The sequence below is a fragment of the Pseudorca crassidens genome, chromosome 20 (genome assembly GCF_039906515.1).
Source record: "Pseudorca crassidens isolate mPseCra1 chromosome 20, mPseCra1.hap1, whole genome shotgun sequence".
Lineage (NCBI taxonomy): Eukaryota > Metazoa > Chordata > Mammalia > Artiodactyla > Delphinidae > Pseudorca > Pseudorca crassidens.
Genome location: NC_090315.1, coordinates 2484242 through 2499517, shown reverse-complemented (window position 1 = coordinate 2499517; position 15276 = coordinate 2484242). Strand labels below are relative to the sequence as shown.

The following is a 15276-nucleotide window of genomic DNA, read 5'->3' as shown; positions in this document are numbered from 1 at the left end:
TTGTTGACCTGCTGGCAACTCCCCACCTTCTGCCCCACCTGCCTGGTGTAAAGGCCAGGGATTTCCTCAATGAAGTGGAAAAATCAAGGCTCAACCTTTGAGGCAAGAATCAGAGATTAAGTCTTTTTTTTATTAAAATAAATTTATTTATTTATTTTTGGCTGCATTGGGTCTTCATTGCTTCATGCGGGCTTTCTCTAGTTGCGGTGAGTGGGGGCTACTCTTTGTTGCGGTGCACGGGCTTCTCATTGCGGTGGCTTCTCTTGTGGAGCACAGGTTCTAGGTGCGCAGGCTTCAGTAGTTGTGGCACGTGAGATCTAGAGTGCAGGCTCAGTAGTTGTGGTGCACGGGCTTAGTTGCTCCGTGGCATGTGGAATCTTCCCGGACAAGGGCTCGAACCCATCCCCTGCGTTGCCAGGCAGGTTCTTAACCACTGCACCACCAGGGAAGCCCAGAGATTAAGTCTTTGGAGCAAATTAGAGACTCAATCTCAGTAGCAATTAGGTTGTCCAAGATACTTAGTTAAGGAAGAAATTAATGTCAGACAAGGAAGCACAGATCCAGGAACCTTAGTACTAAGCAGGATAAATGCCAAAAAATGACATGTAGACATAATTTTGAAATTACAGGAAATCAAAGATTTAAAAAATCCTAAAAGAAGCCAGAGGGGAAAAATACTCATTGAGGAATGAAGTTAAGAATTATATCCAATATTTCCTCAGAAACCATGCAACAAGGAGAGGTGTGAAATATTTAAAGTGCTGAGATGAAAAATAAGTCAACCTTGAATTCTGTACCATCAAAATTATCCTTCAGTAATGCAGGGAAACCAAAGCCTTTCAAAGACAAAAACTGAGGGAATTTGTTCTCAGTAAACCTACTGTCTTAGTCCATTTGGGATACTATAACAAAAAACCACAGACTTGTTAGTTTGTTTGTTTGTTTGTTTTGTTTTTTTGCGGTACGCAGGCCTCTTACTGCTGTGGCCTCTCCCGTCGCGGAGCACAGGCTCCGGACGCGCAGGCTCAGCGGCCATGGCTCACGGGCCCAGCTGCTCCGCGGCATGTGGGATCGTCCTGGACCGGGACATGAACTCATGTCCCCTGCATCGGCAGGTGGACTCTCAACCACTGTGCCACCAGGAAAGCCTGACTTGTTAGTTTATAAAAAAAAATAAACATTTTTTTCTCATAGGTTTGGTGGCTGTGGAGTACAGGTTCCAGCATGGTCGAGTTCTCTGGTGGGAACCCTCTTCCTGGTTCATAGTAGGTGGTTTCTTGCTGTGTCCTCATGTGATAGAAGGAGCTAGGGGCCTCTCTGGAGCGTCTTTTATAAAGGGACTAATTCCACCCATGAGGGCTCTATCACCTTATGACTGAAGCATCTCTCAAAGTCCCCACCTCCTAATACTAGCATCTTTGGGGGTTATTCTTTCAACAGAGGTTTTGGAGGGACAACACAAACATTCAGACCATAGCACCTGCCTTGCAAGAAATGTTAAAAAACTTTAGAGATGACAAAAATGATATAGGTCAAAAAGTCCAATCTACATAAAGAAGAGCAGTGAAGAAGTAATAAATGAAGGAAAAATAAAATATTATTTTTCTTGTTCTTAATTGATCTAACAGATAACAATTTGAAGTAGTAATACCAACAACATATTCTATTATGTATGCTTATCTGTATGCATGTCTTGTGTGTGTGTGTGTGTATGCTTATGCTTTTATATAAGTGAAATGAATAACATCAATAATACAAGGGATTAGAGGGAAGAATTGGGATTATTTTATTATTATGAGGTACACTACGTGAAGTGGAAAAGGCGTTACTTGAAAGTGGACTTGGATTAGTTGTCGATGTTTACTGCAAACTCTATAGGAACAGCTAAAAATATAACTGATATGCTAACAAGATAAAATGGAATCATAAAACACTCAGTGAAAACCACATAAAGCAGGTAAAGAGTGTGAGACAAAAATTCAAAGAGCAAGGGCAACAAACACAAATTAGTAACAGATGTGGTATATATTAATCCAACTCTATTAGTAATCACTTTGAACAGCAGAAGACCAATTACAAGAGATTTTCAGAGTAGGTAGAAAACCAAGATCCTACTATATGTTGTCTATAGAAACTGTCTTAAGCTTCTAAGTTTGTAATAATTTGTTGCAAGGGCAATAGAAAATGAATAGAGGGGGAATTCCTGGTCAGGGTTAGGACTGGTCCAGTGGTTAGGACTCTGCATTTCCACTGCTGGGGGCCCGGGTTCAATTCCTGGTCAGGGAACTAAGATCTGGAAGCCCATGGCATGGACAAAAAAAAAAAAAAGAGGAAAATGAATAGGGAGCAGAAATGCAAAGAAATGAGGTAATTGAGAAAGTCAAAGTTAGCGAACCAAGTCAGAGAGTTCTCACATTGAAGGTTCTGACTGTGTGACATGGTGGGGTCATGTCAGTGTGGTAAATAAAATGCTTTATTTACTGTGGCTTCATTGCTTAACAGTGTCCATCAGCTATTTGTCATCAGACAAAAGAATAATGACATATTAATGTTTCATCATAAAATTATTCATTTCTGACTGGGTTAGAAATGACCTTATGACTACTGGGGGCAAAAGTTAGTTGGTTATCTACTTAGATAACTGGAAATCATTCAAGTCTCTGTCATTTACTGAAACATACCCTTGACGCTATTGTAAAGATTCTGTGAATGGAGGTATGGGAAGGACACAGTCTCATTACAGATTATTGCATGAACTTAATCGCAATAAATATTTACAGAGTGTATTTAATTTTAGAAATATGCAATCATACTCCCAGTATAGTATGAGGAATTGGAATTAAGCTATTAAATCCCACCATTGGCATAGAGACAACTATAGATCAATGGAACAGAATATAGAGCCCAGAAATAAACATGTGCACATATGGTGAATTTGCTTACACCAAAGGTGTCAAGAATACACAATGAGGACTGGATTGTCTATTCAATAAATGGCGTTGGGGAACAGAGAGACACAAAAGAGCAAAACTTTAACCCTATCTTACACCATACACAAAAATCAACTCAAAATGGACGAAAGATTTGAACATATCACCTGGAACTATAAAACTTCTAGAAGAAAACATAGGGTGAAAGCTCCTTTTCATTTGCCTTGGCATTGATTTTTTTGGGTTTGACACAAAAAGCAAAGATAATAAAAGCAAAAATAAACAAGTGGGAGTACATCAATCGAAAAAGCTTCTGCATAGCAAAGGAAACCATCAACAAAATGAAATGGGAATATACAGAATGGCAGGAAATATTTGAAAATCATACATCTGATAAGGGGTTAATATCTAAAATATATAAAGAACTCATACAACTTAATAGCAAAATAAATAATTTAAAAATGAGCAATGGACATATTTTCCAAAGAATACATAAAAATGGGCAACAAATACATGGAAATGTGTTCAACATTACTAAATATGCAAAGCAAGGCCATAATGAAATACCACCTCACACGTTAGAATGGCAGTCATCAGAAAACAAGGGATAACAGTGTTAGGTTGTTGAGAAATGTGAACCCTTGTCTACCGATTCTGTGAATGTAAATTAGTGCAGCTACTGTGGAAAAAAGTAGAGAGTTTCCACAAAAAATTAAAAATGGAACTACCCTACTATCCAGCAATTCCACATATGGGTATAATTCTAAAGGAAATGAAAACAGGATATTGAAATGATATGTGCTCTCCCACGTTCATTACAGCATTTTTCACAATTCCCAAGATACGGAGACAACCTAAGTGTCCATCAGTGGACGAATGGATAAAGAAGATGCGATATATATAGGGAGCCCATATATATATGAATACTACATAGCCATGAGAAAGAAGGAGCTCTTGCCATTTGTGACAACATCAATGGACCTTTAATGCATTGTGCTACATGAAATAAGTGAAACAGAGAAAGACAAATACTGTATAGTATCACTTTTATGCAGAACCTTAAAAAGTCAAACTCATAGAAATAGAGAGTATAAATGTTATTGGGGTTAAGGGGGGCAGTGGAAGAAATAAGGAGAGTTTGGTGAAAGGGAACAAACTTTCAGGTATAAAATGAATAACGTCTGAGCATCTAATGTAAAATACAATGAGTATAGTGGATAACACTGTATTTTATAATTGATATATGCGGAGAGAGTATTACTTAAATGTTTTCTCTGTCTCACACACACAAGATGAATATATGAGGTGATGTCTTAATTAAATAGATGGGGGGGATTGTTTTCAATGTATCCATATGTCAAATCAGCACGATGTACACATTGGTATCTTATAGTTTTATATTATAACTCAGTATATCTGATTAAAAAATAAAATAACAAAATGAAACCATAAATAAGTCAACCCACCAGACATGTCTTTTTTTTTCTTTCTTTTTAATCTTTTGGCTGTGCAGCATGTGGGAGGATCCCAGTTGCCAGGCCAGGGATTGAACCCTCACCCCCTTCACTGGAAGTGCTGAGTCTTAACCACTAGACCACCAGGGAAGTCCCCAGACATGTCTTTCTTTATCAAACTAACAAATATCACATCTATTTGACACTTCCTACTTTTAAATTATCTGACAGATTTGTAGGAAGACCCTGATTTGTAGAAAGGGAGTTATATGAATTATTCACTGAAATGAGGAATCCAAACTTATTCCAAATCTTTCAGAGATTTGTATTCCCCAACTCATTTTATGGTACTAGCGTAGCATTCTCATAAAACTTATTAAATTTAGCTGCACTTCCAGAATGTAGAACAAGTTAAAAGCATCCCAGTAATTCAAGAATCGTTTAGTATTAGAAAATACATTAATAGCATTCATTATACTAATGAATTATAAAACGTTTATCTTAATAAATGCAGAAAAAAATAGATCTATTCACATTAGAAAACAACACCACAACTATGCAGAAAAAATATATATATCATTAATTAGTCAAAATGTATCAAAGAAAACACTACAATAAACCAGCATTTTAGTAATAAAATCAGAGATTTTGGTTTAAAATTAGCAAGCAAAAAAAAAAATTAACAAGTAAACAAGGTTCTCATTATTAGTGCTTATATTAAATATACTGGACATTCTAGCTGGTGCTATGACACAGACAATAAAGAATTAAAATAACTGGAAAACGATTTACAGACCTTTAATTTATATCAAAATGTACGATTATCTACATAGAAGAATTTCAAAAAATTACGTCATGAATATCTGGCATATTTACACTTCCTCAAGTTTGCCATATTTAAGATTAGTATCCGGAAATAAATTACAATTCTACAAATGAGAATCATAAAGGCATGAAGGAAATTTTTTAAAATGTTTGCCTTATAACCAAGAAAAATTTACAAATACTCAGGATAAAATGAACAAAATGTTTCCTTACAGAATTTGCACTGCTGCCCCTACCATCCTGGGAAAGATTTGTCATCCTAATTCATGGCCTGGATGCCTAATGGCGATCAGCTGCAGAACGCATCCCTACCACCCTTACGTTTGGCCCCTTTTAAGAGGGTCGAGTCACTGCTCTGGCCGTGGACAGGGAGGAGTCATTTCCTGGCGCCCTTTGAGGTGGACCCTGGCCTTTTTTCCTGGAAACTGGGAACTGCAGGATCCAGAGTGCCCTGCATTGAAGGCTGCGTCGCTGAGCCAGTGAAGGCGCAGAAAAAGGGATTTCCGTTTGGGCACAACTCGTAGGGGACGGGACTTCCGTCCCCCTCCCCAAGGCGGCCATTTTTTTTCTTTTCTTTTTTTTTTTTTTTTTTTTTGCGGTACGCGGGCCTCTCACTGTTGTGGCCTCTCCCGTTGCGGAGCACAGGCTCCGGACGCGCAGGCTCAGTGGCCATGGCTCAAGGGTCCAGCCGCTCCGCGACCTGTGGGATCTTCCCGGACCTCCCCTGTATCGGCAGGCGGTCTCTCAACCACTGCGCCACCAGGGAAGCCCCCAAGGTACCAGGGAAGCCCCCAAGGTGGGCATTTTAACTGCTCTGGTTCTGTTCAGCTCCGGAGCGCTGTGTCAGGACCGGAGTGACTGGAACGGGAGGTCCGGGGGAGGGGCTGTCCCCAAGGCACAGAGGCGGATCTGAAGTTAGGCGACGCCGCCTGGGGTGCCTGGCGCCAGGCACGTGAGACGGACCGCCATGCCCGCCTCCCCCAGACTCTTCCGCCGCTCCCGGCCCCGCTCCGCCCACAGTCCGATGGCGGCGGCGTTGAGGTACCCGCCGTAGGTAAACGCTCGTTCCCCGGGCCCTCACACCCCTCACTCCACCAGACATTAAAACCCCGAGTGTGGGGCGCCTGCTCACATGCCCGCAGCCCAGGCCACGGTGCCCAGGACAGCGAAGCGGTCGTGGGTGGGGCCCTGTTTATGACAGCGTGATGGCGCGTGGGAGAGGTCACAGGCAGAGGTACCCGCAGATGCGAAGGCTTGGAAATCGGCCTGAGGCGGGAGGATTCAGGAAACCTAGGGTCAGCTTTCTGCTTACAGGGAACAGTGTTAGTGGAGCTAGACCTGGTGTAACCGACCCAGGATTGTACTTTATTGCGAGGATTCTAAAGGCCATGGGGTGTTTCGAATAAAGGAAGATAGTATCTCCCGTCAGATGTTAGAGCATTCCCAAGAGCCGTTTAAAGGAAGAACAGGGTGGAGAGGGTTGATGAGGACATTGAGGTCCTAGGAGGTTGAATCTTTGTTCAGGGTCCCACAGCTGGTAAGAGGCAACACTGAGCATTGAGGCCCAGAAGTTAGTCAGCCAGCCTGAGGTCACCTGACTCCAAGGCCAGGCAGGAGTACATACAGTTAGCCCCTCAAATCCCACCATGGACGCATTCCTTTAGGACCTGCCTCTTCACTCAGGTTCTCACGGTTAGAGAAGTGCCTATGGAACCTGCACAGGGAAGTAGAGGGTGTCCCATTGCCTCACCAGCCCTGCTTTCACCCCTATGTTCCCTGGAATTGTGGTGTCCTGAGATGCTTGATGCCATTTTTCCCCCTCCTTGAGTCTGGGCATGCAGAAAAACTCCAAGCCCAGTGTCCCAAGTCCATGCTACAATTATATGGAGGTGTTCCCATTTCTGGCAACCATTGTAAACAGGTGTGTATGGTTAACCCAAGACATGGTACCAGGATGTGCAAATGCTTAGAGGTAAAATTGAGCTCAGGAATATTCAGGAACCACAGGTATCCTCTTTTTACAGGTAGGAGTAAATAGTAGGTGGTTTGGAGTCAGGAGGGGAACAACTGCCTGAGATGTCAGGTGTGTGTTCTAGAGGTTTGGCTCACGGTAGGGAGGTGATATGACCAAGGCCTTAACAGGCTTCATTTGGGTTTAGAGTGGAAAACAGACTGTGGGCTTGAGAGAGGAAGAAGGAACATCATTGTGGAGGCTACTGTCATAGTCCAGGTGAGGGTTAATGGAGCAGGGGCGTGCCTTAGGAAATGTGGTTGTATTCTGGCTTCATGTTTTTAAAGGGGACAGCTAGATTTCTAACATGGGTGGTGAGGGAGTGAAACGCAGGGATCAATGATGAGCCCTGGCTTTGCAGCTGTAGGGTTGGAAGCTGCATCAGTTGAGATGAGCAAGTTGGTAGTAGGTGTAATGTTCACTGGGTTTAGCAGGAGCTTTTTTTGGACAATGTTAAGAGTCTGAGATATTTCAGACACCACTGAATAAAGGCATCAAATGAACATCTAACATACAGGTTTGGAATTCTTGGGAGTGATTCAGGTTAGAGACATCCAAAATGTAACTAGAGTGTGGACCAAGGTGAATGACCTGTGGCTCACATTAAGAGAGGCAAGCTTCGGGTTGTGGTGGCAAAGCTTTTAGGGGGAGATGTGTGGAGGGTGGGGTCAGAGGATTTGGTTTCATGCTTGTGTACCTGGGTGATGGTGTCAGCCTTCATAAATGTAGGTAAATGACCATGAAGGTTTGGTGTATGAGACAAGAAAGTCTGGCAGGTGGCCAGAGCTTCCAAGAGAAGAGTGGACATGAGATGGATGTAGAAGCAAGGGTAATTCATGCATATGACACTCAGGCCAGATCTGGTGCTTATTCACCACTATATAGGCTCACCAAGATTTGTGAGGACTTTGGTAGGGTCTGGGGTGTTTCATTCAACCTGGTATATATGGCCATGAGCAAATAAGGTCATCTGTGAGAATCACTATGCTTGGGGAGGGTGAGTAATGGGGCTGGAGTATGAATGAAGGTAAGGGAGCAGAGAAGTGTTGTCATTGCCGAGGGACAGGAAGGGCAGCACAGAAGTAGCATGGGACTGTGAGTATCTGAGATCCACACGTGGTTCTATTCCTTAAATTTGAGGCAAGGATCAGAGTCATGCAGTAAGGCATTTATAGATGATTTCTGATGCTGCCATTGGGAATTGTGGGAGGTCTGTGGTCATATTGGGTCCTGCTTGACTTTACCAGTTGTACTGTGGATGCTGTCTGCCGAGTTGTGGTGTAAGGCCTAAACCCAATATGATGTGCTTCCTTCACGCTTGGTGAAACCTGGGTGTCCTCAAATGGCCTGAGTGCAAGTTCCTCTCCCCACAGTGTTCCTTCAGATAACGTCTCCTAGCCTAACAACCATTTTTACAAAGCAAACCAGGAGCTTCTTTGTATCGGGTATCAGTTCCCTACCAGCCCTCAGAATTGTTCAGATAAGACAATCACATCCTCCTTGGAACATCCCAACCCCTTCATCCTAGAAAGGTTCCATCCCACAGCCCCTGTGTGTGTTGTTTTTGCCCATGTACGCCTTTGTGGTGAGTGGTGTCCTATTCTCAGATGTGTGAATTTATGTGATTAAGAAACTGCTGTCAGTCTCATCGGTCCAGTCTCAGGTGTCATGTGTTAGGCCACCATCATAGCCCTGTGGTGGGGTTAGGAGGAACTGATTTAAATACAAGTAACATGGGGAGGGGAGGGAGATGGCTATGGTGTGGGAGAGTGAGGTGTTGGTGGCCATGGTCATGTGTGGCTGTGGGATACTGAGACTGAGGGATGTACAGTTTAAGGAGTGATGTGTGCTTGAAGAGGGAACATGTCTGATGGTTCCAGGGCACTGCATTGATAATTTCAGGACGATGGCCACACCAGGGGAATTGCTTGTCAGGAGGGGGTGGATCCCTTTATGCCAAGCCTATAGCTGAGCTATATGTTCATCCACCTGTCTCTTCTTCCTGGTTGTTGTACCTAGTGATCAGTGGGCCCGTGGGGAGAAAACCACACCATGGTGTCAGGGCCTGATTGATCCTCTGATTTGGGAAGCTTGGGTGATGGATAGTCATAGGGTAGATGTGTGGGGAAATAGATTGTGACTTCTCAGAAGTGGACTGTTTGTGGTTTTATCTGTCACCATCATGGCAGGTCAGTGTGAACTTTGAAGATGTAGCTGTGACCTTTTCCTGGGAGGAATGGGGTCTCCTTGGTGAGGCTCAAAGATACCTGTACCATGATGTGATGCTGGAGAACTTGGCACTTATAACCTCCCTGGGTAAGAACCTCAAACCTTTCCCCATGTCCTGAACTAGTCTCTGCCCTTTCCTTTTCCCCAGAGACAAGTCTGTCCTTTTCATGTCAGGACCATTGTCACTGCTTTTTTCCCCCAATTCCCTAAGTTATTGCTATGGTTGGTTGGGCTGAGATGTTTGCACTGCCATCTGTTCTCCTTGAATAGGCCCCATATCTGCTTCTCTACAGCCTTCCCTGGAAGGATCCAGGGTCAGGAATCTTCCATTCAGCCTAATGTATCCCACCATACTTGCCCTCTTCCTTCTGGGTGATGTTGTCTAGATGCATGTCATCCTTGCGCCTCAGATTCTACTTCCTTCTTTTCACTGACATTTCCTCATGACTGCCTGTGCTGGGAATTAATTCTCTGATGTAGACCATGGACTTCTTGCAAGACCCCTTTCCAAAGTTCTCTTAATAGTATTTAGATGTTTTTCTCTGGCCTATGATGTGATGAGTATGGGTCAGCTGCTCATAGGTGGTATCTTTCCCCTGTTATTTTCATCATCCAGGTCCCATACACTTGTTCATTTTGGAAGTGGGGTGGAGAGCCCTTGTTTGTCCACAGGATGGATATGAATTCAGACTCAGCCAAATGGGCTCAAAGGGCTGCTGTACAGTAGCACTATGGGAGTGTATGATAGTCCTGTGTTCAAGTGATACCAGAAATTTGTTCTGTTTGACTAGTGTTTTGATGCTACTTCCAGTGGCCACACCTTATTTTTGCTTTTTCTGCCCCATTCTTAACAGTGCTGACTTGTCAATTCTGCACTGTGATTCTTCCACTTTTATTCCAGCCTGTGGCTAATCCTCACGTCTCTAAACTCCCTGTATCACCCACTTTTCTCACTGCTTTATCTGTGCATTCTCTAACGTTGGCCCATATATTTTCTATAATCAAACATGTACCCATTCTTAAAATGTTCCTGACCAACAGCTGTTCTGTTGCAGTCCCGTTTTCTTGGGCCTGGAAATACCCATCTACATTGCAGTCATGTGTTAACAGCAGACAAGGTCCTGTTGAAAGTTGTTTGTAATTAATTTTTTAACCATCGACTTTAATTTTTCACACTGCCTCTCTTCCCTATGACACATCACATGGTTGTGTCTTTTCTCTCATGTGGTCTTCCCCCATCCTGTGGCCTTTATAGCCCAGTATTGCTAACAGCCATGTCATCAACTTGAACCCAACTCTGTGTTCTTGTAAATAATCACACAAACTCGTTCATGTGTTTGTCAGACACACACTGGTGTGTGGGCTCCCCCCTCCCACGGAAATCAACAGTACTTCGCCAACATTTCTTGCTTTTAGGTTGTTGCCATGAAGTGGAGAATGAGAAGGCTTCTTTTGAACAGTGTACTTCTGTTCAAAGAGTGTCACAGATCAGGAGTCCCAAGGCAGATCTGTCCTTCAGAAAGGCCCACCCTTGTGAAATATGTGTCCAGATATTGAGAGAATTTTTGTACTTGAATAAATATCAAGGAACACATTCAAAGCAGAAATTACATAGGTGTGAGACATGTGGGAAACAATTGTATGTAAGCATAAACCTTCATCAGCATCAGAGGCAGTGCATCAGGGAGAAACCCTTCAGAAGAGATGTGGACAGAGCCTCATTTGTGAAGAACTGCAAGTACCATGTGTCAAGGAAGCCATTAGTCTTCAGGGTGGTTGGGAAGGACTCCTTGGCCAGTTCTCAGTTTCTCCAGGAATGGGCTACTCACACCTGGGAGAGGTCAAACAGCAGAGCCGAGTGTGGGATGGCCTTTCAGAGGGGAAAAACTTACCATAACTGGGAAGAATGCACAAAAGCTTTCAGTCCCAAACACACACTTGTTCAGCAGCAGAGACTCCTCACTAGAGAAAGATGTTTTATGTGTAATCAGTGTGAGAGAAGCTGTAACGTCAGTCAGCATCAGAAAGTTTACAATGGAGAAAGAACTTTTGAACCTGGGGAACATGGGATATTATTTAACAGAAAGTCCAACCTCATTGAACACCAGAGAAGTAACACTAGAGATAGGCCTTATGAATGTACAGAATGTGGGAAATCATATACTCAGTGCTCCAACCTCTTTACACACAAGAGAGTTCACATGAAACAAAAGCCATATGAATGTGATGAATATGCAAAATCGTTTAGCCAAAGCTCTACCCTCCTTCAACATCGGAGAATTCACACTAGGGAAAGGCCTTATGAGTGCAATGAATGTGGTAGAACTTTTACACAAAACTCTATGCTCCTTCAGCATCAGAGACTTCACACTGGATCAAAGCCTTATGAATGCACTGAATGTGGAAAATCCTTTGCTGTAAACTCCAGACTCATTAAACATAGGAGAGTTCATACTGGAGAAAGGCCTTATAAATGCAGTGAATGTGGAAAAACATTTTGCCAAAGCTCTTCATTCCTCCGACATCAGAGAGTTCACACTGGAGAAAGGACTTATAAGTGTGGGGAGTGTGGAAAATCATTTAGGCAAAAGTCCAACCTTATTCAACATTGGAGAGTCCATACTAGAGAAAGACCTTATAAGTGTGGGAAATATGGGAAATTACTTAGCAACAAGTCCCATCTCATTGAACACCAGAGAGTTCACACTGGTGAAAGGCCATATGAGTGTGGGGAATGTAGGAAATTCTTTAGCAAGAAATCCTACCTCATTATACATCAGAGAGTTCACACCAGGGAAAGGCCATATAAATGCAACAAATGCGGGAAATCATTTAGCCAAAACTCTGCACTCCTTCAACATCAGAGAATTCACACTGGTTCAAGGCCTTATGAGTGCACTGAATGTGGAAAATCCTTTGCTGATAATTCAGCCTTCATTAAACACAGGAGAATTCACACTGGAGAAAGGCCTTATGAGTGCAGTGAGTGTGGGAAAGCATTTGCCCAAAGTTCTTCAGTCCTTCGACATCAGAGAGTTCACTGGAGAAAACTCATAAAAGTAAAGAAAATTTGGGAAGTTGGTTAGCCCAAGTTCTGTTTTTCAACATCAGAGAACTCACACTGGATCAAAGCCATGTAAGTGCTGTGAATGTGGGAAATCCTTTGCTAAAAACTCCAGGTTCATTAAACACAGGAGTGTCCACACTGCAGAAAGTCTGTATGTTGTAGGAAATGTTGGAAATCCTTTACCTAAAACTACAGTCTCATAAAACACCATAATGTTCACATTGGTTAATGGGCTTATGGATGTGATAACTGTGGGAAACCTTTAGCCAAACTGTAGCCTCATTTCACACTGGAGAGTTCACAGGCTTCAGTCTTATTTCATTGGACACCACAAAGTTCACTTCAGAAAAAGAGTAGTTGTGCAGGGATGGATTGTTCAGTATAACACTGGGGAGATCCCTTATGAGGGTGCTATCTGCCAATACACCCAATAAACCACTTAAATTCCAGGTTTATGGGAGCTTCAGTGCATTTCTTAACCTGCCCAGGGCCCTTACCAGGTTTACATCATTGCCAGTTCCATAGCAAAAGCCATTTCACCACTACTATGTGGCAGGTTCTCATGATGTGCATCATTGAACCACCCCACCGAGTCCAGGGAAGGAGACCTTGATGTTGTCCTGTTTGTGGGAGTCTTTATAATCCTGAGCACTCATTCCTTTCTAATTTGTTTGATGGGTTACCTCACTGATCTGACCAATTTTTGGCCTAGAGGACTCTGCTGGTGACTTGCAACCAGGACTACTTTTTTCAGGGATGTTGTTGGTCTCACATGACTGCTGTGATGGGATTTTCCTGTGCTTCATGTCTCCAGTCCAAGAATAGCCTTCTTCCCATTGTACTGGTTGGTGTGAAAATGGAGGCCTTACTGTTTAAGCTCCTTTAATCTTGGGATTCTGTACACTGTGGTGATTTGAAAACAACTGAGTTGTGACAACAGGGCTGAAGAGCTTTCTTGTGGGATCCCAAATTCTGTGCGCCTCAGAGGGAACAATATGATGTAGAGTATACTTCTCTCTAGTTTTGTCCTAGTTGGCATTGCTGCCCAAGGCCTCCAAGAAAAGACTGCAGGGATGTAATCCTTATCTGTAACCTGGATGCGTTGGTATTTTTTTGGTTCAGAGGTCAGTCTGTAGAGGGGCTGTTGTGATAAACTTTGGTGCTTCCTAAAGCAAGAAGAAATTGTCTTGTTCACAGGGAGTATTGCATTGTGTCCAGGTGGTAAGGGAAATCTGTTTCCCAGGTCTTGCATTGGATCCATGTACCCTCATGTCCAGAATTCCAAATAGTGGCAGCATAGGTTATATGATTTATGGGCAGGGAAATCATTTGTTACAGGAACACTGGTTTTGTAGGGAGGGGAAGAGACTGCCACAAGATTGTTGGAATGTGTCTGTTTTGAACGGACCTCCACAATGTTCCAGTCCCTATAGCTATGAAGGATGAGCAGGTGCAGAAATTCTCATGGCCTCCAGAACTGTGTATTTTGTGTAGGGAGGCTGTTGTGAGAGGAAAAATTTATAAATGTTCTGTGGATTCCTGTAGCATGTGTGCGTGTTCACCTCAAATCTCTTGCTGTGTAGGAAAATGAGGATGGTGAAGATGAGTTGTGCCCTTTGTAACCCAGCCTTCATTCCCATTGAATTTTGTGGAAATTGCCTTGTTGCTTCTGATATTTGCCACCACTAAGGCAAGGTATCCCTCCCAGACATGAGGAAAGAGTTGGTGGAATCAGTAGAGGTTTGCCAAACTAATTTTCCAGAATTGTAGGAAATCTAGCTTTCTGTTTTGAATCATATTTTCAGAGCTTTAGTAAGGTATAAGTGACATACAACAAACTGATTATATTTAAACTTAACATTTTGACAAGTTTTGACATTCATGTAAATCCATAAAAGCACCACCACAATCATAATAATGAGCCTCTCCATCATCCTCTGTTTTACTTCATGCCCTTTAATAATGTCTCCTTCTGTACTATCTCTGCTCTCCAGGCAAACATTTGTTTACTTTCCATTATAATAGATTAGCTTCCATTTTAGAATTGTATATGATTCTACTCATAAAGTGTTTACACTTTTTTTCCTTTGAGTAGCCTCATGTGGCTTACTCATTTTGATAGTCATCAATGATGCTTAAATGAGTAGTTGTTTTTTTTTTTTGTATTGCTTAGAAGTATGACAGTTTGTGGGTGTACCACTATTTGTTTATTCTTTTGTCTTTTTATGCATATTTGAGTTCTTTCCAGTTTCTGATTGTTGCAAATAAACCTGCTAAGATATTTGAATCTAGTTCTTCGCATACATGTTTCATTTATCTTGTGTTAATTTGGCAGTGGGGGGTGGGGTGGAGGTGGAGGCGGGTGCAATGCCTGAGTTACAGGGTAAGTGGGTAGCTAACTTTTTAAGAAATTGCAAATTGTGATCTTTTGTATTCCTGCTAGCAGTGTATGAGACATACAGTTTTTCCATATCCTTGCCAGTAGTGGGTATGGTTAGCCATTAAAAATGTTAACCTTTTTTTTTTTTTTTTTTTACATCTTTATTGGAGTATAATTGCTTTACAATGGTATGTTCGTTTCAGCTTCATAACAAAATGAATCAGTTATATATATACATATGTTCCCAAATCTCTTCCCGCTTGCGTCTCCCTCCCTCCCACACTCCCTATCCCACCCCTCCAGGCGGTCACAAAGCACCGAGCTGATCTCCCTGTGCTATGCGGCTGCTTCCCACTAGCTATCTACCTTACATTTGGTAG

At 42.6% G+C, this 15276-nt stretch overlaps 1 protein-coding gene across 1 annotated transcript; it reads left to right on the top strand.

The window, feature by feature from the left end:
* Positions 1-9294: 9294 nt before the first annotated feature.
* On the top strand, positions 9295-12535 carry LOC137215434 (zinc finger protein 154-like). Its single transcript, XM_067720667.1, has 4 exons — positions 9295-9536; positions 10866-11430; positions 11572-12033; positions 12118-12535. Exons 1-4 carry the CDS (start codon positions 9338-9340, stop codon positions 12533-12535), a joined length of 1644 nt encoding a protein of 547 aa, XP_067576768.1. The 5' UTR covers positions 9295-9337.
* The last annotated feature ends 2741 nt before the right edge of the window (positions 12536-15276 follow it).

Coding starts and splice junctions, on each gene's coding strand:
- LOC137215434 (XM_067720667.1), top strand. CDS start 9,338: ATGTGTGGGGAAATAGATTGTGACTTCTCAGAAGTGGACTGTTTGTGG. Junction 9,537..10,865: donor GGCACTTATAACCTCCCTGG/GTAAGAACCTCA, acceptor TCTTGCTTTTAG/GTTGTTGCCATGAAGTGGAG. Junction 11,431..11,571: donor ACTAGAGAAAGATGTTTTAT/GTGTAATCAGTG, acceptor AAGTAACACTAG/AGATAGGCCTTATGAATGTA.